This window comes from Balaenoptera borealis (assembly GCF_965194805.1).
Source record: "Balaenoptera borealis genome assembly, chromosome: 20".
Lineage (NCBI taxonomy): Eukaryota > Metazoa > Chordata > Mammalia > Artiodactyla > Balaenopteridae > Balaenoptera > Balaenoptera borealis.
The window spans coordinates 19,511,476-19,536,951 of record NC_138879.1 but is presented as its reverse complement, the minus strand read 5'-3'; the positions used below and the strand labels follow the sequence as shown (position 1 = coordinate 19,536,951).

Genomic DNA, 25,476 nt, shown 5'->3' with positions numbered 1-25,476 from the left:
AGCTATTTTTAAGTGGGCAAGGACATAGTGGTTATTGATTACCTCAACTTGTCATTAAAAACAAAAGCAGTCTTCTGTTCAAAAGGGGGTGGTATTCCAAGAGTTGTTTATAAACTTTTCTATGTAACAAACACATTTCACACTTACCATATGTCACGTATTATTCCTGGTCCGTTACGAATATAATTTGTTTAATCCTTATGACAACTCTATGAAGTAGGAACTAGTGTCTTCATTTTACAGATGAAGAAACACCAAGGTACATAGATATTAAGTAATTTTCTCAATATCACACAGCTGATAAATAGCCAGATAATAACTGGGGAGGTGGAAGTGCAAAAATGTGTCTCCAGGATTCTTTAGGCTCCATGCCATGCTGACCTTTGGGAACTTGAATATATTTTCTTAGAAACAATGTTATAAATAGTTATAAAATTCCACACTAGCTTATTTTAACCACATGTAGCTGACCTGAAATTCTGCAGATCTGTTGATGTACTATCCCTGGTTCCCAGCACAGTATCAGTCAGAGTAAGTGCTCGATAAATGCTTGTTGAATTTAATATAGAAAGGACATACCACTGATGACATTGGCACTCTAGAACGACTTGGAGCGCCCAACAGCAGGAACAAGGTGTTCTCCTCTCCAGCATTGCCCACATTGGTCCCGACAGCTTTATGGTGGAAAGGAATTTGGACTAATGGGCCTTATGGAGGTGGCACAAGTCTTTGGTAGCAGGTGACAGATGGGGTCTTGGTTGTAGCAGCAGGGCAGCAGCTCAAAACTTCAGCAGCAACACTAGAGAGAGAATCTGGTTTCTACTGCTGGGTAGCAGGATATAATAGAAGTCTCTGACAGAAGGTGGTGTGAAGTACGTAGTGGGATGGCAAGGTGAGCTGAAAGGACCATGCTACACGGAAACTGGGTCTCTAACTAAGGCAGCTGTTTGTAAGCAAGGGAAGATGATAAATAAGCCATCAGCAACCAAGAGTCTACAACTAGGTCAACCATGGAGACGGTAAATAATCTCTATTGTTTCTTAGTAAAAATAAAGAGAAATAAAAGTGAATTATTTTTCTAACACTTTCTCAACATTGTGAAAGTTACATAAGAGAAGACTTGCTGTGATCATATAAAACACAACAAAAATGTTTCACAAGTTCTTTGAGATTAGGGACTGTGACTTGTCAGTTTTATTCCCAAGATCTAGCAGAGTATTTTTTGCAAGATGCTCAATTAATAATTGATAAAAATTGACTTATTACTGGTGTATAAAATATAAACTAATAATAGAATGATAAAATGATAAATGATAAAATAAGATAATAAAATAAGATAAATAATAGAATGATAAATTATAGAACTATAAATAGAAATTAGGTAATAGAATAAACAGAATAATTGATAAATAAATATAACAAATTGAATAATAAATAATAGACTAATAAGCAAATACAATCATAAGTGAATAGAGTAATAGGTGAATGGTAAATGAATGAAGCAATAGCACCGACTATTAACTATTATAGGAACATATGTATATGTATAACTGATTCACTTTGTTATAAAGCAGAAACTAACACACCATTGTAAAGCAATTATACTCCAATAAAGATGTTAAAAAAAAAAAAAACTATTATATTAATCAGAAACAATGCAATGAATTTGAAATAATCATATTACCTTGTTATACAATATATAATGTGAGCAATTAAGAAAGAAGTTATTAAACTTATCCTTTCCCCAAAATAAATTATTCTGAAGCTATCAAAATTCCCAAATCTAATTTTGAAAATCTTATGGTGCAGCAGGAAGATATGACTCCAGTTTATTCAGACAGACATTTTGGTCCCACTTCCTTTTTGAACACAACACCAAAATCTACAAAGCAATGTGATGGGGAATATTCTTTATCTTATGAATAAATAAATAAATTAAAATGCAGATGTCTTGGAGCTTTATTTAAGCAATACCATTAACTACTTTTAAATCTTAAATCATCACTCTGGGTCTTAATTTTTAAACTTTAAAAGAAATAAATTGGTCTAAATTATTATGCATTCTTCATCCCTTTCTAAGTGCTAGAGAATTATTCAAAACTTGCCTAAAGTCTTTGGACTAGATAGCAGAAAGTGCATATAATTTAATAGAAAACATTTTAGAAATATTCTTATTTGAACCAATTTTTAACCACTTTCCCAAAGCATTGGTATGAAAATAAGCTTTATCTACAGAACAGAGTGGAGGTCAATTGCCCAGTTGATGTTTTGAAAACTTTGATGAGTGCTGATCTATAAATGAATATGAAAACCAAATTGAAGAAAGAGACAACCCAAAATAGCATCATGCCTCAATGCCTTTCTACCTCACCTTCAAAACAATCATTTTCTTCTAGGTTCATTTTAACAAAAAGAATCAGAGAAAATAGAAGTACAGTTTTTTTTCTGTTTTAACTTAGTTTAAAAACCTTTTAAACCTTAATGGAATATGGTAAAAATTCATCCCAACACAAACGGGCATCAAGCATCTAGCCAGTCAAGCAACTACAGATTTGGGCTGTGCAATTTAAATCTTCTCCCATCTGCAGTTTGGCGCCACCTGCTGGCAGCTGTCTTCTATGTCTAAAACCAGGAGAGAATTCCGGGACCAGCTGACTTCCAAGAAAGCAGCAGTTCCAGGGATCCGCAGCCTGTTTAGCTGGCCTGATTCATCCTCAACTTCCCCATTCCTGAAACTCCCCTTCCCTAACCACCGCCCCCTAGCCCTGCCTGTCCACCAGCCATATCTCCCCTCCTCACCCCAGAAAATTACAAGCTTTAGCCCACCTTCTTGGGGGCTGGACGCAGAATGAGCGCCAACAGCCAATCACTTTATGTCTAAATTTTTCAGCAATGCCACATGGTACCAGGGGTTTTCACTGTACTTATATATGGCTGTTCAAGGACTGATGTCCCCAATATATAAATTCATGAACAGATCTATGGGTACACGATACACATCAGCACTTCATAAAGTATGAATGGCCAACAAACATTAAAAAGTGCCCAATGCCCAACATCTCGAATAATCAAAGAAAGACATCAAAACAGGTCCAGTTTGTTTAATGATAATACTCATTTTAGCAAGGGTGTAGACAAAAGGCACTAATACATTGCTGGATAGAATGTATCAATAAATTAACAAAAACTTCATGAGAACAACTCAGCAACAGGTATCAAAAGCCTTTAAGAAAAGAATATACCCTTAGAGCCAGCAACTCCATTTCTAGGAATTTATTCTTAAATAATCAGTTATTTATTATATGCCCATTCCTCCTAGCAGTGTTTATCATAGTGAAAAATTAAGCGTAATAGAATATCCAACAATGAAGAATCAACAGACTGTTAGAAAACACCCATCAGAGTCCATCAGAGGAGTCTCATGCAGCCATTAAGAATGTTCAGGTTCATGTATTGACCTGAAAAGATGTCAGTCATCAATTGAGAAATGAAAAGTAGAGTTTCAAGACAATAAGTACAGTGTCATCTACTTGTACAAGAAAAATAATTGTATGCAAATTATATACATGCTTATTAAAAATTTGAAGCAATATACATATAAATGTTAACAGTGACTATTCATGGGTAGTGGAAATATGGGTGATGTTTATTCCGGCTACATGTTTATATACATTTTCTAATTTTTCTGAAATAAATATGTACTACTGGTAAAGTTTTTAAATCTTCAACGAAAAACCACCTGTATATTTAAATGTTTTTACAATGTTCCTTTCTTTCATTTTTAAGAAAAAAAACTAAAAGAGTAGCCAAGTGGTAAGAAATGTGGTAGAAACTTTAAGAACAATTAAGAAAGAAGAGGTCCATGGGTAAGAGAAGCTGGTAAGTTAGGAGTTTGTGGGTGGGGCAAGAAAAGCATTCTAGAAGAAGCAGGGTTTGAACTGTGGTAAAATGTGGATACATGGAAAGAAGAGAACAGGGCATGGTTTGGGTCCTTGGCTCCAGGACTAATCACGTCAAAGGGCTTCTAGAAATACCCAGTCACCTGCCATGGAGAGGTGACGGGTTAGTAACATAAACATCATCCATTTGCCCTTTTTAGAAATACTTGTGTCCACTCTGCACCCAGATGGGCAATGGTAGGCCCTGGACTTGCTGTTGAACGCCACTCGGGAAGGATGCTAGGCTTACCAGGTACCCTTCAACCAAGGATTCCCGGACACCTGGTTTCTCTGTCTCCCTCCAGGGCACAGGCATCGAAGGAGAACAACTGCTTGCTGGGACCTGTTTCTCACTCATCTAGTCATCAGAGCTGAATCTTGTTCCTTTTCTCCCTTCCTGAAAAGTTCTGGCTTCTGAGCCAGCATTCCCACAGGTTCCCTCCACACAGCAGTAACCATACAGGCTGGCCCCCTGGGTCCTAAGCCCACAGCCAACGCTCCCAAGCCTGGCCCAGACCTACAGCCTCTCTATTCAGACTTGTCCTGTGAGCCCTTCCCATCCGAGGCCACAGATCTGCAATGGTTTCTCAACAGCCTTGTTCTCCGGGGGTCAGCCTTGTGCCCCGGGGCCAGTGCAGGTAGACTGTCTACCTGAGCCTTACCCAGTCTCTGTGCCTGGGATGAGCCTTGGTGGGACGGGTCTGATGAGCATGGAGATCACTCATGGGCAAATAACAGTTTGGCTAAGTACTAGAAAGATCTCCAAAGTGGGTTCCATTAACTTGTACATGGCATTCTTTTATAATTATTTTAACCTTTCCTGTACCCATAGTTATGTCTCCTTTCCCATTTCTAATCTTTCTAATTTTTTTTTCTAATCTTATACATTTTGAATCTCTCTCTCTTTTCCTTAACCAGGGTCACAAAGAGGTCATCTATTTTAATGGTCTCTTTAAAGAACCGGTTTTTGAGCGTCTGTATTTGTTACTTTCTATCTCAATGATGTCAGCTCTTATTTTTATTAATTTATTTTTCATCCATTTGATCTTGTTGTTCTTTAAAAAATTTGTAGTAAGTTTCTTCATTATTAGTCTCTCTTTAATAATGCAGCCATGTGAGGCTATAAATTTTCCTGTATAATTTCAGCTACAACCCAAAAGTCCAGGTACTAAGTTTTCTTCTTTTCAGTACTTTCAAATTGGTTTGTAATATCAGCTTTGATTTCCTTTGGTCCAAGAGTTATTTAGGAGAATGTATCTGCATTTACAAATTAAGGTTGTTCTGGTTGTCTTTTTATTATTGAATTCTTATTGTGTCAAATAAAAACAAATAAGGAGGACTTTCGTTAGAAAGACTCTTGCAATAGGGAGATTGCTGTGATCTCAGAAATCTGCAAGCATGTCAAAATCATACAGAAAAAGGGTTTTCTTTTATAGAGTAAAAGAGGAGGCAGGCAGAGATAAGCAGAATCTTTGGAGAGGAAGCAGGGCAAGCAAGGAGGAATGACCACTGAGGTCTGACAGGAAAAGGGTCTCTCTGTGGTCAGATGATTCCCAGGAGAAGTTGATAAGGTGGCATGTTCCACCTTTTTTGTGTGTGTGTGCTTGCTCAAGCTTGAGGGCAAGCAGATCAAGGGCCTGTACAAAAGAGAGAAGCCGGACCAAACAAGGTCAAGACAAAGCAGAGGGTAAGAAACGGGCTACTGTGAGTGCTTAGTCAATTGTAACTCAGATTGGAAGGTTGCCTTGGAAGAATTCCTAGGCAAGCCCCCCTTCCTCAGTCAGCTATCTTTATCAGGTTTCCTCTCGGAATGGACATGTACAGGCCAGTTAAGGAGGACCTCTAACTTCTAACCTCTAATTTGGCACGATTTCTACCAAATAAGCATTACTCTACCCAGTTCTTAAGTACAAGCGCTGAACTTTTGCAGTTTATGGGCTAGTAAAGGAAATCCCTCCTAACTGTAATATAAAACACTTCCTAAATCTGACCAGAAAGTGATGCACTTAGTAACCAAATTGCTACATATTAGAGCTCGAAGGGAACCTGAAAATTATAGAGTGCAATATAATAGTTTTCCAGATCAGGAGACTGTGACCTCATCTAGAGACACCCAAGATGTTGGAATTTGAGAACAATATTTATAAAGTGTCATAGTCCTGATGGCTGAGGACAGAGGACGTGAACAGGTGAAGGTTTCCCCTGAGCCTATGAGATAAAATATCATCCCATTCCTTCCTATAAAACTATTCTTTTACCACTGGGACTCCTTGACCAAAAGTTTGTAGCCTCTCTGTGATCAGAAGGTCAGAGGGGACTGAGGGGTCAACCTCAGAGAGACAGAGGGGAGAATGCCCAGAGGATTGACTTAGCAATGGCAAGAGCCACGGGAGGCTGGGTCTTGCCGCTCACATGACCATCTGGGTTATAGATGTCTGTGGGTTCTCTGAATAGAAGCTATTGTCTGCCTGGTATGAAGAAAGGTCCAAAAGGACCTCTCAAGCAAAAAAAAGTCCCTGTGCTTACTTCAATCTGTCTTAACTCTCCAACCCTACAAAGTCACTTGCCCATTCTCTTAACCCTCCATAAACTGGCTAAATGATCTTCAGGAAAATTAGAAAACTGAGCTGCGTAAAGGGATTCTAGAGCATTCAGGCACGACAAGCACAAAGCTAAGTCATTTCCTCTCAGAACAAAATTTGGCAAAATGGTGCCAAACAGATGCAGGTGGGGAAGAGGAAGCCTTCAAACAGACACGCTTAACGGAAGCTATTGAGGGAAGGATGGAAAAGGTGACAGGGAAAGAATTCAGGAAAGGAGAGGAAGGCGTGAAGGAAGAGAAACAGTCACAGCATGGGTGGATTTCTGCTCTATTTTTGTAGGTGTCTGTAACTTCTTTGGTGTCTGACAAGAGCATGGGGTTGAAATCGATTTAGGGATGGTGCCAGATCCAGCTGGAGTGTCCTTTCAGGATACTTATTGTTGCAATTTTTTTTTCTTCCAAGTAGTTGAGCCTGGGGGTGCTCACAGTGGCCACCACCAGGACACTGACCTAAACAATGATTCCCTACAGGGGAGGCCCCGGCTCATTCTGGCATGTCCTTCCCTGCCCCTTCCCCAAACAACACCTCCCCCCACCAACACACACACACACACACACACACACACACACACACACACACACACACACACCGAATTACAAACCCAGAAGGTGGAGAAATAAAGACTTAGAAGGCAGAACTCATAGTAAAGGACAAAAGTGATCAAAGTGTTCATGAAGCAAGTCAAGCCGTGCTGTTTTTCGTCCTTTCATTCAAGGAATATTTATTGTCTCTCTACAATATGTGGCATATTACAAAGAGGCTGTGCACACATCAGATGGGAGCTTTTCCCTTTTCCGTACTGTCTGCCACAAAAATTTCTGCCGACACTCCACAAATACTCTGTGCCCACTTCCTTCCCTTAGCTATTCTGATCTTGTGCTTTTATTTGAAAGACTCATAACAGAATATTCTCTGGAGTGAACAGAAGGCAGAAGCCCTGAGTTCACTCTATTCTTAACTTGAAAGACTCATCAGGGGCAACATTCCATACCTTTCATTATTTGGTTTTCCTCCTAATCTAAAAACATGCAGTTTATTCCTCTGTAATCTTTTAAAATACAAATTTATCTCACCAAAAAAAAATGCTGTGGGTTACTATTTGCAAATCATTCTGCACTTACAAAAATCATGTTCTATAGTGAAGTGTAGTTTATATGATTCTTTACAGGTAAAAATAAATGAATAAATAAACCGTTAATCACAAAGTATTCAAACCTACATGTAACTGAAGGCAGAGCATTGAACTGGGAGCCCGGACATCTGGGGTTCAGTCCATTGCTTCTAAACGATTATGTATTAAACAACCACTGGATGCCAGGCTCTGGGAGCTCGGACATCTGGGGTTCAGTCCATTGCTTCTAAACGATTATGTATTAAACAACCACTGGATGCCAGGCACTGAAGCCAGCATTTCTGAACATTCTGTTTCACTGGAGCCTCACCAGATTCTTGAAGCTTTCATTTTACAGATGAAAGAAATGCCGAGAACTCATTTGTGATCTTTGGCAAATCATTATTTCAAATAGAGTGCGTATTAAATTCAGGGATGTCTCAGAACAATGGAGACTAATGTTTATACAAGAATTCTAACACTTCAGGCAAGAAGAAAACTTTATTTACATATGTGATTAAAATTCTCTAATCCACAAAATGCCAACATTCTAGACAGTCTGCAGATCACAGAATCAAGATTAGTCTGTTGAATCTATGTGCCTAAAGAAAAGGCACATAGATACAGAAAGCATAAAAATGCATTTAAGGAAATACAAACAGAAGGAACTCCTATGGATTTATGTCTACATTTATTTACACACTGCCTCATTAGGCAAAGAATTTGAGGCAGTAATGGCTGTTTTATTCATTAAATACCCTTCCCAGCGGTCATCTCCAAAGTATAGAATAAAAGAATAATGTCAGAGAAGTATCTCAGAATAACTAAATTTTTAAGCTGAATTTTAATTACCAAAAAGACATAGATGCCAGCACTAAAAATTGTATTAAGAAGAAAGCTAAAAAATAGGGAACAAGACAGAATACCTGACATCACAAGGCTTCCTCAGTTGCGACCCAAATGTCCAAATACCCCAAAACATAAGGTATATAAAGCTTCCAAACTGAAACTGCCACAGCTCAGAAGACAACTAAAGAAAAATTCCACAAACCTCAGGCAAAATTCAGAGGCCAAAGATACTGCTAAATTTTGTCTTTTCTCATTCTTTCCACCTAAAGCTCTTTCTATCCAGGATCTGAAATTTCTAAGTTTCATCAAATTTTTCACTTAGTTATTCCTTTCTTTAAACCTTTTAGCCAAATGCCAGCCTTTATGAAAGTGGAAAGATTACATTTCATTATTTTAAGAGGGAGGAAAAGAAAGATGTTTTTCCTCCCATCTCTAATATTTGCATATAATTTAGCCATTAGTGTTTAGACTTCTTTGGTTTCATAGCTTTAGGGAGGGGTGAGGCAAGATGACCAACATACTGTAACGGGTGGTGCATTTTTTAACCTACCTTAGAAGGGTATAATGAGAATTACTCCCAGCTTAACGATTTCAAGCTTAGGAAACACCTTGTACCCCTCGAAGCAGTGGCACGCTAAATATAAGAACAGTCACACACCACTACTGCAAAAACAATGCGGTAGAACCTAAAAGCTAAGAACTTAAAGAGCTACACAGTAAAAGGAATGATCAGTATTTCATAAGGTGTCCCCATCAAAGGCAGTCTAAGGAAAATTAAAAGAAGGCAGAACACTGGATAACAAATGATTGAATATAAAGATTCAAGCATGCACGTAGTTTAACAAGCCTGCCAAGATAAGCAAGAAAGTTGTAAATAAACAAAAGTCAGCGACTTGAGCCTAAAGCTCAGAAGGCCAAGAAATATTTTTGGAAGCATCTATACTTTAAAAAAAACAAAACAAAACAAAACAAAAAAAAAAACACTTGTTAAAAATTGTGGTTAAATGCACATAACATAAAATTTACCATCCTGGGACTTCCCTGGTGGCTCAGTGGTTAAGAATCCGCCTGCCAACGCGGGAGACATGGGTTCAAGCCCTGGACCAGGAAGATCTCACATGCCACGGAGCAACTAAGCCCAGGTGCCACAACTACTGAGCTTGCGCTCTAGAGCCCACGAGCCACAACTGCTGAGCCCACGTGCCACGACTACTGAAGCCTGCACACCTAGAGCCCGTGCTCCGCAACAAGAGAAGCCACCGCAATGAGAAGCCCACGCACCGCAACGAAGAGTCGCCCCCGCTTGCCACAACTAGAGAAAGCCCGCGCGCAGCAACGAAGACCCAGCACAGCCAAAAATTAATTAATTAATTAATTTTTTAAAAACATTTACCATCCTAATTATTTTTCAGTGTATAGTTCAGGAGTGTTAGGTACATTGACATTGTTATGTGACCAATCTCCAGAACTACTTTCATCTTGCAAAACTAAAACTCTGTACCCACTGAACAACTCATTTCCCCTCCCCTGAGCCCATGGCAACCACCATTCTATTTTCTGTCTCTGAATTTGACTACAGCAGGTACCTCATATAAATAGAATCATACAGTATTTGTCTTAAAAAAAAGAAAAAAATAAAAAACCACTTTCAAAACAGAGAAACTACTAGCAGAGGCAAATGGAAATAATCTAAAGAACAAAGGGACAGAAAAACAGGAAGCAGAAAGTGAAAGGCAGGGGAGGATTCTAGATTTCAGTATCTATAAAATATGGCCCCAATCATAACATTAGTTATCGGAAGTGGATCCAGATCCTCTTTTCTTAATACCTTTTAAACAAAAACAAAAAAACCTGAGCAGAGAGTAGACAGGAAACTCCAGATTTTGGTATCCGCAAAATGACTCTAAGCCTAACAAACACTGGTTCTCAGAAGTGATTCACATAGGGTCTTAGTTGCTCCACAGCATGTGGGATCTTCACAGACCAGGGATCTTCACGGACCAGTGATCGAACCCATGTCCCCTGCATTGGCAGGCGGATTCTTAACCACTGCACTACCAGGGAAGTCCCCTTTATCAGGTTTTTATATTAATGTTATAATAGCTACATGACACGAGTTGGGGAGTTTTTCCTTTTTAAAAACTTTGGGATACTTTAAATCACATTAGAATCATCTGTCAAAGATGGTGGTGTGCGAAGACATGGAGTTTGAGTCTCCCCACAACTAGGGCGCCTGCCAGATGCTGGTGGAGGACCCCGATGCCCAAGGAGATGGGAAGAACCCCCAAGCTAACTGGTAGGACGTGGGGGGACTGAAGTGGGAAGAGAAGCGGAGGCTGGACAGGACCGGCGCCCCTGAGGGGTGGCTGAGAGGGGGGAGGGGTTCCCACGCCTGGAGGGACCCTCAGGGGCTCGGATCAGGAGGGAGCGTGTGCAGCGTTTCCCCTGCCCAATCGGCAGGGGAAATCTGCCCAGCTCTCCAGCTGGGTCCTACACCCTCAGAGGTCCCCTCTGGGCTGGGTTGGTCCTGGGGGCATAGGATGGAGGCTAGGGAGATCAGGAAAGGCAGGTGGGAGGGGCCCTACAGGACCGAAGGAGCAGGAGAGGAACAAGGGCGTTTCCCCTGCCCACTTGAGCCCAGGAAGCCTGCTGGGCTCCAAGATGAGTCTCCCACCCTCTGAAACCACAAGTGGGAGGCACACCTGGGCCCCTTCTGTTCTGTTGTGCCTAAGCTCCAACCCCCACACCCCACAGGACCTTTTCCAGCCCTGTGGGCCCTAAGCATAGGCCCCGCCCACTGCCCAAACCTCGCCCCTGCTTAGGCCCCGCCCTCCACAGCCAAGGCCTTTTCCACCTTTTTTTTTTTTTTTCCTCCTCCTCTTTTTTACTATTTTGGTTTTGTTTTACCTTCCGGTTGTGGTCTCATCTATATTTTTATTTTTATTTTTTTTCTAACATATCTGTTAGTTTCCTAGTCTAATTTTATTTTTTACTTTTTTATTGTTCTTTTTTCTTTTTTTTTTTTTTACCACCCCACGCAGCTTGTGGGATCTTTGTCACGAGCTGGGGGTCAGGCCAAAGCTCCTGCAGTGGGAGCTCTGAGTCTGAACCACTGGACTAACAGAGAACCTCAGACCCCAGGTAATATTCATCAGAGTGAGGGTTCCCAGAGGTCTTCATCTCAGCACCAAGACCCAGCTCTACCCAACAGCCTACAAACTCCAGTGTTGGAAGCCTCAGGCCAAACAACCATTAAGACAGGAACACAATCCCACTCACAAAAAAAAGGAAAAAAAAATGGCAAAAAGATATGTCACAGATGAAGGAGCAAGGTACAAACCTACGAGACCAAATAAATGAAGAGGAAATAGGCGATCTGCCTGAAAAAGAATTCAGAGTAATGATAGTAAAAATGACCCACAATCTTGGAAATAGAATAGAGGCATGGATTGAGAAAATACAAGAAATGTTTAACAAAGATCTAGAAGAACTAAAGAACAAACAAACAGATATGAACAACACAATAACTGAAATGCAAAATACACTAGAAGGAATCAGTAACAGAATACCTGAGGCAGAAGAACGAATAAGTGAGCTGGAAGACAAAATGGTGGAAATAACTGCCAAGGAGCAGAATAAAGAAAAAAGAATGATAAGAATTGAAGGGCTTCCCTGGTGGCACAGTGGTTGAGAATCTGCCTGCCAATGCAGGGGACACGGGTTCAAGCCCTGGGCTAGGAAGATCCCACATGCTGCGGAGCAACTAGGCCCATGAGCCACAACTACTGAGCCTGCGTGTCTGGAGCTTGTGCTCTGCAACGAGAGGCCACGACAGTGAGAGGCCTGCTTACCGCGATGAAGAGTGGCCCCCGCTCACCGCAACTAAAGAAAGCCCTCGCACAGAAACAAAGACCCAACACAGCCAAATAAATAAATAGCGTTCCCTTTAAAAAAAAAAGAATTGAAGACAATCTCAGAGACCTCCAGGACAACACTAAATGCACCAACATTCGAACTACAGGGGGTCCCAGAAGAAGAAGAGAAAAAGAAAGGGTCTGAGAAAATATTTGAAGAGATTATAGTGGAAAACTTCCCTAACATGGGAAAGGAAATAGTCACCCAAGTCCAGGAAACACAGAGAGTCCCATATAGGATAAACCCTAGGAAAAACACACCAAGACACATATCAATCAAACTAACAAAAATTAAATTCAATGAAAAAATATTAAAAGCAGCAAGGGAAAAACAGAAAATAACATACAAAGGACTCCCCATAAGGTTATCAGCTGATTTTTCAGCAGAAACTCTGCAGGCCAGAAGGGAGTGGTAAGATATACTTAAAGTGATGAAAGAGCAAAACCTACAACCAAGATTACTCTACCCAGCAAGGATCTCATTCAGATTTGATGGAGAAGTCAAAAGCTTTTCAGACAAGCAAAAGCTAAGAGAAGTCAGCACAACCAAACCATCTTTACAACAAATGCTAAAGAAACTTCTCTCGGTGGGAGACACAAGATAAGAAAAAGACACACAAAAACAAACCCAAAGTGAGAGAGTGGCATGGACATATATATACTACCAAATGTAAAATAGATAGCTAGTGGGAAGCAGCCACATAGCACAGGGAGATCAGCTCAGTGCTTTGTGTCCACCTACAGGGGTGGGATAGGGAGGGTGGGAGGGAGACGCAAGAGGGAGGAGATATGGGGATGTACGTATATGTATAGCTGATTCACTTTGTTATACAGCAGAAACTAACACACTAGTGTAAAGCAATTATACTCCAGTAAAGATGTTACAAAAGAAAACCCAAAACAATTAAGAAAATGGTAATAGGAACATACATATCAATAATAACCTTGAATGTAAATGGATTAAATGCCCCAACCAAAAGACACAGCCTCACTGAATGGATACAAAAGCAAGACCCATATATATGCTGTCACCAAGAGACCCACTTCAGACCAAAGGATACATACAGACTGAAAGTGAAGGGATGGAAAAAGATATTCCATGCAAATGGAAATCAAAAGAAAGCTGGAGTAGCAATACTCATATCAGATAAAATAGACTTTAAAATAAAGACTGTTACAAGAGATAAGGAAGGACACTACATAATGATCAAGGGATCAATCCAAGAAGAAGATACAACAATTATAAATGTTTATGGACCCAACACAGGAGCACCTCAATACATAAGGCAAATGCTAACAACCGTAAAGGGGAAATCGACAGTAACACAATAATAGTAGGGGACTTTAACACCCCACTTACACCAATGGACAGATCATCCAAACAGAAAATAAATAAGGAAACACAAGCTTTAGATGACACAATAGACCAGATAGATTTAATTGATATTTATAGAACATTCCACCCAAAAGTGGCAGAATACACTTTCTTCTCAAGTGCACACAGAACATTCTCCAGGATAGATCACATCTTGGGTCACAAATCAAGCCTCAGAAAATTTAAGAAAATTGAAATCATATCAAGCATCTTTTCTGACCGCAACACTATGAGATTAGAAATCAATTACAGGAAAAAAACTGTAAAAACCACAAATACATGGAGGCTAAACAGTGCACTACTAAATAACCAAGAGATCACTGAAGAAAATCAAAGAGGAAATTAAAAAATACATAAAAACAAATGACAATGAAAACACAATGACCCAAAAGCAGTTCTAAGAGGGAAGTTTATAGCAATTCAATCTCACCTCACGAAACAAGAAAAATCTCAGATACACAATCTAACCCTACACCTAAAGCAACTAGAGAAAGAAAAACAATGAAAACCCGAAGTCAGTAGAAGGAAAGAAATCATAAAGATCAGAGAAGAAAAAAATGAAATAGAAACAAAGAAAACAATAGCGAAGATCAATAAAACTAAAAGGTGCTTCTTTGAGAAGATAAACAAAATTGATAAACCCTTAGCCAGGCTCATCAAGAAAAAAAGGGAGAGGATGCAAATCAATAAAATTAGAAATGAAAAAGGAGAAATCATAACTGATTCTGCAGAAATACAAAGGATTATAAAAGACTACTACAAACAACTATATCCCAATAAAATGGACAACCAAGAAGAAATGGACAAATTCTTGGAAAGGTACAGTTTTCCAAGACTGAAGCAGGAAGAATTAGAAAATATAAACAGACCTATCACAAGTAATGAAATTGAAACTGTAATTTTAAATCTTCCAAAAAACAAAAGCCCAGGACCAGATGGCTTCACAGGTGAATTCTATCAAACATTTAGAGAAGAGCTAACACCTATCCTTCTCAAACTCTTCCAAAAAATTGCAGAGGGAGGAACACTCCCAAATTCATTCTACGAGGCCACCATCACCCTGACACCAAAACCAGACAAAAATATCACAAAAAAAGAAAATTATAGACCAATATCACTGATGAACATAGATGCAAAAACCCTGAACAAAATACTAGCAAACAGAATCAAACAACATATTAAAAGGATCATACACCATGATCAAGTGGGATTTATCCCAGGGATGCAAGGATTCTTCAATATACACAAAACAATCAATGTGGTACACCAAATTAACAAATTAAGGAATAAAAACCATATGATCATCTCAATAGATGCAGAAAAAGCTTTTGACAAAATTCAACACCATTTATGATAAAAACTCTCCAGAAAATGGGCATAGAGGGAATCTACCTCAATATAATAAAAGGCCACATATGACAAACCCACAGCAAGCATCATACTCAATGGTGAAAAACTGAAAGCATTTCTACTAAGATCAGGAACAAGTCAAGGATGTCCACTCTCGCCACTCTTATTCAACATAGTTTTGGAAGTCCTAGCCATGGCAATCAGAGAAGCAAAAGAAATAAAAGGAATACAGATTGGAAAGGAAGTAAAACTGTCACTGTTTTCAGATGACATGATACTATACATAGAAAATCCTAAAGATGCCACCAGAAAACTACTAGAACTAATCAATGAATTTGGTAAGATTGCAGGATACAAAATTAATGCACAGAAATCTCTGGCATTCCTATACACTAACAATGAAAAATCAGAAAGAGAAATTAAGGAAACAAACCCATTTACCATCACAACAAAAAGAATAAAATACCTAGGAAAAAACCTACCTAAGGAGGCAAAAGACCTGTACTCAGAAAACTATAAAACACTGATGAAAGAAATCAAAAATGACATAAACAGATGGAGAAATATACCATGTTCTTGGATTGGAAGAATCAATATTGTGAAAATGACTATACTACCCAAAGCAATCTACAGATTCAATGCAATCCCTATCAAACTATCAATGGCATTCTTCACAGAATTCAAACAAAAAATTTTACAATTCGTATAGAAACACAAAAGACCCTGAATAGCCAAAGCAATCTTGAGAAAGAAAAACGGAGCTGGAGGAAACAGGCTCCCTGACTTCAAACTCTACTACAAAGCTACAGTAATCAAGACAGTATGGTACTGGCACAAAAACAGAAATATAGATCAATGGTACAGAATAGAAAGCCCAGAGATAAACCCACGCACATATGGTCACCTAATTTATGACAAAGGAAGCAAGAACGTACAATGGAGAAAAGACAGCCTCTTCAGTAAGTGGTGCTGGGAAAACTGGACAGCTACATGTAAAAGAATGAAATTAGAACACTACCTAACACCATACACAAAAATAAACTCCAAATGGATTAAAGACCTAAATGTAAGACCAGACACTATAAAACTCTTAGAGGAAGACATAGGAAAAGCACTCTGACATAATCCACAACAAGATCTTTTTTGACCCACCTCCTAGAGTAATGTAAATAAAAACAAAAATAAACAAATGGGACCTAATGAAACTTCAAAGCTTTTGCACAGCAAAGGAAACCATAAACAAGAGGAAAAGACAACCCTCAGAATGGGGGAAAATATTTGCAAATGAAACAACGGACAAAGGATTAATCTCCAAAATATACAAACAGCCCATGGAGCTCAGTATCAAAGAAATAAACAATTCAATTAAAAAATGGGCAGAAGACCTAAATAGACACGTCACCAAAGAAGACATACAGATGGCCAAGAGGCATATGAAAAGATGCTCAGCATCACTAATTATTAGAGAAATGCAAATCAAAACTACAATGAGGTATCACCTCACACCTGTCAGAATGGCCATTATCAAAAAGTCTAGAAACAGTAAAGGCTGGAAAGGGTGTGGTGAAAAGGGAACGCTCCTGCACTGTTGGTGAGAATGTAAGTTGATACAACCACTATGGAGAACAGTATGAAGTTTCCTTGAAATACTAAAAATAGAACTACCATATGACCCAGCGATCCCACTACTGGGCATATACCCTGAGAAAACCATAATTCAAAAACAGACATGAATCACAATGTTCATTGCAGCACTGTTTACAATAGCCAGGACATGGAACCAACCTAAATGTCCATCGACAGATGAATGGATAAAGAAGATGTGGCACATATATACAATGGAATATTACTCAGCCATAAAAAGAAATGAAACTGAGTTATTTGTAGTGAGGTGGATGGATGTAAAGTCTGTCATACAGAGTGAAGTAAGTCAGAAAGAGAAAAACAAATACCATATGCTAACACATATATATGGAATCTAAAAAAAAAAAAAAAAGGTACTGATGAACCTAGGGGCAGGGCAGGAATAAAGACATAGACATAGAGAATGGACTGGAGGACACGGGGTGGGGGAGGGGGAAGCTGGGGCAAAGTGAGAGTAGCATCGACATATGTACACTGCTGAATGTAAAACAGATAGCTAGTGGGAAGCAGCAGCATAACACAGGGAGATCCGCTCGGTGCTTTGTGACCACCTAGAGGGGTGGGATAGGGAGGGTGGGAGGGAGGCTCAAGAGGGAGGGGATATGGGGATATATATATACATATGGCTGATTCACTTTGTTGTACAACAGAAACTAACACAGTATTGTGCAGCAGTTATACTCCAATAAAGATCTATTTTAAAAAAGTGATTCATATAAAATTTTTTTAAATAAAATAAATTTAGGGCATTCCCTGGCCGTCCAGTAGTTAGGACCCTGTGCTTCCACTGCTGGGGGCATGGGTTCAATCCCTGGTCGGGGAACTAAGATACCATGTGCCCTGTGGCACAGCCAAAAAAATAATAATAAATAAATTTTAAAAGAAGTGACTCAGATCCCCTTCTCCAGTTATCAACGAAATCAACATTATCTCTTCGTTTCTTAAGATTTGATTCTAAAGAAGGAAGTTGGTATCATTATATCAGACTCAAATTCAATCAGAAAGAAAAGCATCTTTGTAGCACAATCATCTAAAATCGCAAACTTCAACAACCTTAGAAATATGCTGATTGAAGTAATCACAGAGAAGGACAATTAAGTAAATCTGAAACAAATGCTGATGCTAAAGCTCATTTCAACTTTAAGAGAACAATATGAACAAAAATTCACAAGTTTGATGGGAAATTTCCATTCTGGTCATATTAAGTATTTTAATTACATCTGTTAATCTGGGGATGTGCTCTGCAACTGGGAAATCATGAAGCAAATTTAACAGAATTGCTCTTTCAGAAAAGAATGATCACTCATCAAAACCTCTGAAAGATTAAAACTATAATTCTGAAAAATAATTTTTTTTTGCTTTGCTCCACCTTTTTTTTTTCTTTTTTTTCTTGATATAGTAAATGCCCCGAGGCGCTGACCCAGCTTCAGAAAAAGAGCCAGTAGAGTGGATTCGGGAGGAAAAAAATATATATCCAATTGAGGATGAGCAAAAGGGTAACAGGGATTAAGAACTGACACGGAAAAGGAACACCCTAAAAGTATGTATATAAGGGCCAAAAAGGCAGCTTGCAAATAGGCTCTTCCCGATCACCTCTCCTCCTCACCTGGACAAACCAACCCTTTGCAGGAACACCATGTCTTGCTCATCTCGCGTGTCCTCCTCCAGGGCTGGTGGCAGCAGCTTCAGCAGAGGAAGCAGATGCAGTCTGGGGGGAGGCTCTGCCCGGGGATTCCGAGGAGGGGCCGGCAGCTGTGGCCTGAGTGGGGGCTCCAGCAGGGGCTTTGGAGGCAGCTCTGGAGGGGGTTTTGGTAGCTGCTCAATAGGGGGCAGTTTGGGAGGAGCTTCAGGCTCTGGGATTGGCTTTGGTGGAGGTGCTGGATTCGGCAGGGGGTGCTAGCGGAGGCTTCTACAGCTATGGTGGTGGTATGGGTGGTGGTGTTGGCCATGGGGGGCTTTTCTCTGGAGGTGAAAAGCAAACCATGCAGAACCTCAATGACTGGCTGGCCAATTACCTAGACAAAGTCAGAGCCCTGGAGGAGGCCAACGCTGATCTGGAGAACAAAATCAAGGAGTGGTATGACAAATTTGGGCCTGGGTCTGGAGACGGTGGAGCTGGAAGAGATTATAGCAAATACTATCCAATCATTGAAGATCTTAGGAATCAGGTGAGACACTAGCCATGGCTGAATTTCTATTACTTCTGTAGCTTTCCCATGTATTCAGATCATGGACCATAATGATGAATTTAAATCAAGGAATTATTTGAAAATATATTTGTTTTGTTGTATATGTAAAATGGGACTTGGTGTGCTTTAACTATGACAGTATTGTATACATAACATCCAACCACATTAATTTTGTTTGCATCTTACATTTGAGTGTTTCTACATAAGAGTAAAATTTATACAATGCCAGGTAGCTAATTAACATAAGAGTGATGGCTATGAGTTGACACAAGCTTCATCTAATTATTTCATGATTAATTCTGGCAGGTTGACGTATTTTAGTGTCTTGCTAGATTTAAATAGTCTTACAACTATTTTTCTTCCTAGAAAATCTGGTGCAAATATTGTATGAGAATGTGGTAGAATCTAAAATGTTTAGCCACGGTTGTATGGGAAGTATATTTTTAAAGACTTTTTTGGAAGTGGAATTCATGTTTCACACTGTTTCTGAAAGAGCCCATAGAACAACTGATCTTGCAAAGCAGCAGAAATATTCAGAGGATTGTGTTCTGTAAAACAATGTTCCATGCCCATTCCAATAAATGTGCAAGCTGTTAATTTTTGCAGAAAGATATCTAAATACATTAGGATTATCAATGCAGCCGTCATTACTAAGCAAATTTTCAAAGCAATTCACCTTTAAAAGATAACTCAGGAGACATCCACTCTCACAGGTGGGCATGTAGACACAGGTAAAAAGCATCCATGATTTATTCACTATTATTGTCTTTTCTAGATCCTTACTGCCACTATTGAAAATGCTGGAATTGTTCTGCAAACTGACAATGCCAGACTGACTGCTGATGACTTCAGACTGAAGTAAGAAAAATGAAGACTTGAAAACAAACGTCCTAGGGGAAATAAAATTCAATCCCTTGGCTTAGTTTACTCTAAATTTTAAAGAAACCTTTTAGGGGATCAAGACCTGAATTCACAAACATCCCAAGGGTACATTTTAAAAACCATCATTCCACCAACAAGAAAAGAAAGGCAATTTCAGGATGAAATTTTTGTTATCAAAAATATTGGCCATCAATAGAATTAATGTAAGGCTCAGATTTTTCTTTACAAGGGAAAAACCCCTAAGAGAAAACTTAGCCTTCAATGATCAAATTGCTCAGGGGAGAAAATATTTTCTTGAATATGTAAGAATGGACTGTACTCTTTGAAATGGGCTGTACTGTACCCTTCCAGATACAAGAACGAGCTGCATCTCCGGCAGACCGTGGAGGCTGACATCAATGGCCTGCGGAAAGTCCTGGTTGACCTGACCATGACTCGCTCTGACTTGGGAGATGCAGATCGAGAGCCTCACAGAGGAGCTGGCCTTTCTGAAGAAGAACCACCAGGAGGTAGGAACACGGTCCACGATTAAATGACTCTGGCCTACAGCTTCCCCCACATCCGTTCTATGAGAGTAAATTCCATCTGGATGGATTTCCAACTTCTATAACCAGGGGAGAAAAGTAATGATGAGAAAATTATATGTGAATTTGTTGGGTTCTTTTTTCCCTTCAGTGTCCTAGTTTCAATTTTTTGTTGGCTTAAGCACATTTTAGGAAGTCATTGCTTTTCAGTTTTCATCACTCTGGTCTATTTTCCCTTCATGCTAGGAAATGAAGAGTATTCAAGGAAGCTCCGGAGGGGATGTGACCGTAGAACTGAACCCAGGGACAGACCTGACTAAGTTACTGAATGACATGAGGGCACAGTATGGGGAGCTCGCTGAGCAGAACTGCCGCGAGGCTGAAGAGCAGTTCAACAAGCAGGTAGATCATCACCCTGAGCCTCCGAGCCCTGCCCGCGGCCACACACGTGCCACTTCCGCTCATCTCATCAGCCCCATCTCATCAGCCCCATCTCATCATCAGCCTGCAACGAGACTGCATTTTATTTGTATTTAGAGCGCATCTCTGCAAGCACAGATCTCTACCGATGCTGATGCCAGGTCAGCCAGTTCCACCAAGAATGAGATCACAGAACTGAAACGCACTCTGCAAGCCCTGGAAATTGAGCTGCAGTCCCAACTGGCCATGGTTTGTGCAAAGAGCTTTGCAAAAATCTCCAATGGAGCAATTCGGTTTTCTTTGCCAAGATGTTCCACTTGGCACATAATAAAAGCAGGATTAGGGAGGACTGTATTGCGGTTGTCGAAAGCATAAGACATTCCAGTTAAAAGTAATATATCTATTTCCATAAAAGATTTCATTTTAAAAAAGTAATGGCAGCAAAAATTAAGGAAGCAATGATAGAGCAATAGACGTTGTAACTCATGGAAAGTGCATTTCTCCTAGTATCTTATAAAATGTATTTTTTTAATCATCCAATGATTTATTTTCATCATGAAATTTTTATTTGCTTTTTCCCTTAGAAAAGCTCCCTGGAAGGGACCTTGGCTGACACGGAGGCTGGCTACATGGCCCAGCTGTCACAAATTCAGATGCAGATCAGCAGCCTGGAGGAGCAGACCTGTCAGATCCGGGGTGAGACTGAATGCCAGAACACAAGAGTATGAGCAGCTGTTGGACATCAAGACCCGCCTGGAGATGGAGATCGATACCTACCACCACCTGCTTGATGGAGAAGGAGGGTAAATGAAAGGCAGGAACATGCTAAACGCAGACCTTGGTGTATTTACATTATGAAACCAAAAAGGGGTTTGGGGACCAGACTTGTATTTATAAAGTAAGAGAGTCCAATCAAATGACAGCTGCCTTCATGGGAAAGAGCCCTCTGCATGGAGGGTTTCTCCTGCCTTTGCAAACTGCAAAGGGAAACAATTCTTTTTTTCTCCAGTGGTTCTGGTTTTGGAGGATCTAATTTTAGAAACTTGGGATCAGAAACACGGGGTCCAGAAACACCGGATCCAGGGATTCATCCACGTCTAGTGACTCAAGATCTGGAAGCTGTTCTGTCCAAGGAAGATGTAGATATTTTTTTTCATGTTCCTGATAATTTTATAATTGAAACATAAAGGCACACATCGCTGTCATATAAAAAGTGTATACTAGTGTTCACGTCATCTTACCCAGACAGAACATACTCAGTGAATGCATTTGGATTTCTCTTGATCTATGTTTCTGTGACAGTTTGCAGGCTGACATTGTGATTCTTTGATTTTCAGATCCAAGCAAGACTAGAGTGACTAAGACCATCGTAGAGGAGGTGGTGGATGGCAAAGTTGTCTCATCTCAACTCAGCAATGTTTCTGAGGTGAAACTGAAATAGGCAATTTCCAGATGAACAAGAGTGTCCTTCAGAGAAAAAAATCTAAAAGACACGAATGAAGAAGTTGCATCAATCTAGCCATCTTTCCGGATAACTTCGGGAAAAAGTTTCCATACAGAAATAGATGACTAACCAATTTTTCTCCACCTTTTTCTTTTCTTATTAGGATTTTCTTGAAAAAGTTGAAATGACAGCTTTGCTCTAATTGTTTCTATGCTTCAATAAATTTACTTTTGCAAGTCAACTAAATTATTTCTGAATTTTTTTAAAGAAATGCAATATTTTACCCAGAAATGAAGCTCTAGATTATGATCTAGCTGCATTATCGTTACAAATAATAATGTACACATTATTCATTATTTACATAGTGTCTTCTTCATGAGAATGAAAATTAGAGCCATTTTGTATGTGGGGAATTTTAACATCACATTAGAACTCAGTGATAGCTGAAATTAGACTTCAGTGTCCCTAAAACTACAGCCAACAGCTTAGCCCACCAAAAAGGATGAGATTGAATAATCAGTCTATAATTAATTAATGTCTAGTTTCTTTATGTCCATCACTGAACTGAGTATTTCATGAGATAAAAAGAAACATAAGGGACTTCCCTGGTGGTCCAGTGGGTAAGACTCTACTCTCCCAATGCAGGGAGCCCGGGTTCGATCCCTGGTCAGGGAACTAGATCCCACATGCCGCAACTAAGACCCAGTGCAGCCAAAATTAATTAATTAATTAGTTAATTTTAAAAAAAGAAACATAAGATATACCTCCTACTTCAAGAAGCTTACATTTTAGATGGAGAGGGAAGCTAAAAACACAAAGAAGATAGCAGACAATACAGGATGTTAACAGTGAAGGGCTTGATTCCACAGTATCCACCAGAAGTGCCACAGGAATCTGACAGTGCATGTTTGCAGAGCATTTAGGAGACTGGTCAAAATAAAAGTCTTGGGAAAGAAGATGGGATATGTGATATGGTGCCAGATTTCCAAAAACCTTGAAAGTCCCAAACGGAAGAGATGCTCAGATATTTGCTCCCTTGTCAAATCTAGCCACACCTCTAACCAAAAATTGTCACTTAGCCAAGCTGGTGTTTCCTATTCCCACTCTCCATTGCTGAAGTCTTTTACCCCATGGGTGGTCCACAGAGCTCTGTCTTGTCTTGCTTGGGAAACGAAGCCTGCTAAAGTAGGGTAGGGGGTGGTACAGGTCAGTCTCAGGAAGAAACAGGCAAAGGACAAAGCCAGGCTGGGTAAGGACTTTCCCACTCAAGGAATTTAATATGATCAGACCACAAATTAGATCATCAATCCCACAAGCCAGTCCTTAAGAAAAGGACATGGGACTTGGCATAAAAACCCAAATTAAAAATTACAAGAGAGTAAACCTGAATGTAATTCATGTAAATTGTACCTTCAAATATAAAATCAATAAGAGTTGCATGAGAGTATCAAACCTTAATAATAAAAACAACCAAATAATGTAGTTTGTTTTCCTCTAGGCACATTGAATAAAACATTAAAAAATGAATCTGTAGGCACTCCGTAACCACAGAATGAAGTTAATAGCTAAGCATCAACCACTATTCAGAGAAAAAGAGCAATACTGTCTTAAGTCAAACATATGTTTCCCATCAAAGCATTACAGCAAATTAGACCTTGGATGTTTCTCCTCTACTGAAAAGTTAAGAAATATGAACTCGCTGATTCAGCCTGGATTAAAGACAGAAGGACAGACATGGAAACCAGCTGTATGTGGCCCCCCATCACAGTTACATCGGGAAAGCCTCTCTCCATGAGTCTTCCCACGTCCAGTCTTCTAGTCCTGTACCACCTGGGACCTATGTTTACGCCTAGTATTAGCCTCATATCAGCGCAAAAGTATAAAGCTACTCTGAAAATTATCTTGAGGCGAAACCCTCATTCTGGGTTTCCTTCGCATGTGTTGAGATGCTGTATTTGTACTAAATGATTGTTTACAGATATGGAAAGGGCCAGATCACAGGTGCCAACATACTGAGATGCAGTAGAATGTGCAGTAAAATGAGCTCATTCGATTTTAAAAACTGAAATTATTGAACCATTTTGGATTGTGAAATTTATTTAGAGTGCTGAATAAAATGTTAAGGACAGGGTGTTACACCTTATTATCTGCCCTAAAATTATTTTAAAACCACACAACAGGCATAGGCTTTATTTTGAAATTCTAAAGTTCAGCTCTCCAGTCGACTTTTAAGTAAGAGGAATGTGTTTCTTTTTTCTGAGAGCTGGTCTTATGGATAAGAAGGAAGAGCCAATGCCAACCTGCATATAGACGTTCATTGTTGACCTTTGATCCAGAGATTCATAAGGTTCCTCTTGTCTTTCTGACATTATCTTATCTTACCTTATCTCAAAGGACAATGGGCAAGAGCAGTGAGGATGCTGGAGGTGGCATCCATCCTCACAGAGATTAGAAACAAGAGACAAGGGACTTCCCTGCTGGCTCAGTTGTTAAGAATCTGCCTGCCAATGCGGGGGACATGGGTTCGATCCCCGGTCCGGGAAGATCTCACATGCCGCTGAGCAGCTAAGCCCGTGTGCCACAACTACTGAGTCTGCACTCTAGAGCCCACGAGCCACAACTACTGAGCCCACGTGCCACAACTACTGAAGCCCGCGCGCCTAGAGCCCGTGCTCTGTAACAAGAGAAGACACTGCAATGAGAAGCCCGCGCACTGCAATGAAGAGTAGCCCCCGATCACCGCAACTAGAGAAAGCCTGCACGCAGCAACAAAGAACCAATGCAGCTAAAACTAAATAAATTAATTAATGTATAAATTTATTTAAAAAAAAAAAAAGAAAGAAGAGACAAGGTTTATAGTAGGAAGAGAAGAGGAAACATGCAAAGGATTTGAGACTCTGTAGAAAGTAGCCTAAACTTGCTTCATGAAGTCACAGAATTAGACAGTGTTCAAAAGACCTACAAGAGGAGACAGAGTGATGAATATAAATCACCCAGAACATAGCTCAAGTAATAGCCTCCAAACAATCTCCTCAAGTAACAAAATACTGCAAGTAATAAATCACTTAAAAAAATTATCAGCAGCTCAAATATGACACCTGAAGAACAGGAAATACTTGTCAAGCTCTTTTAAAAACATTTACTCATTTGTAATATCAATGTCAATATAAAATGATCCAGTGGAAAGAAGCAAACATTGAGATAACACTTTTTTCTTATTATAAAAGTAATTT

The 25,476-nt window shown here is 39.6% G+C and overlaps 1 protein-coding gene and 1 long non-coding RNA gene across 16 annotated transcripts in view; one reads left to right on the top strand and one right to left on the bottom strand.

The window, feature by feature from the left end:
• The window catches only part of LOC309619297, a 388,116-nt gene that overhangs the window by 325,914 nt on the left and 36,726 nt on the right, over positions 1-25,476 (bottom strand). The window lies entirely within an intron of this gene.
• Positions 13,199-25,463, top strand: LOC309619294 (keratin, type I cytoskeletal 24-like). The gene is given in 12 exon segments (XM_082374359.1): positions 13,199-18,671; positions 18,673-18,952; positions 19,749-19,831; positions 20,207-20,303; positions 20,305-20,364; positions 20,626-20,781; positions 20,917-21,048; positions 21,384-21,518; positions 21,520-21,602; positions 21,809-21,840; positions 21,843-21,938; positions 22,137-25,463. Coding segments are annotated over 12 exon segments (1,509 nt in total). The 5' UTR covers positions 13,199-18,420; the 3' UTR covers positions 22,241-25,463.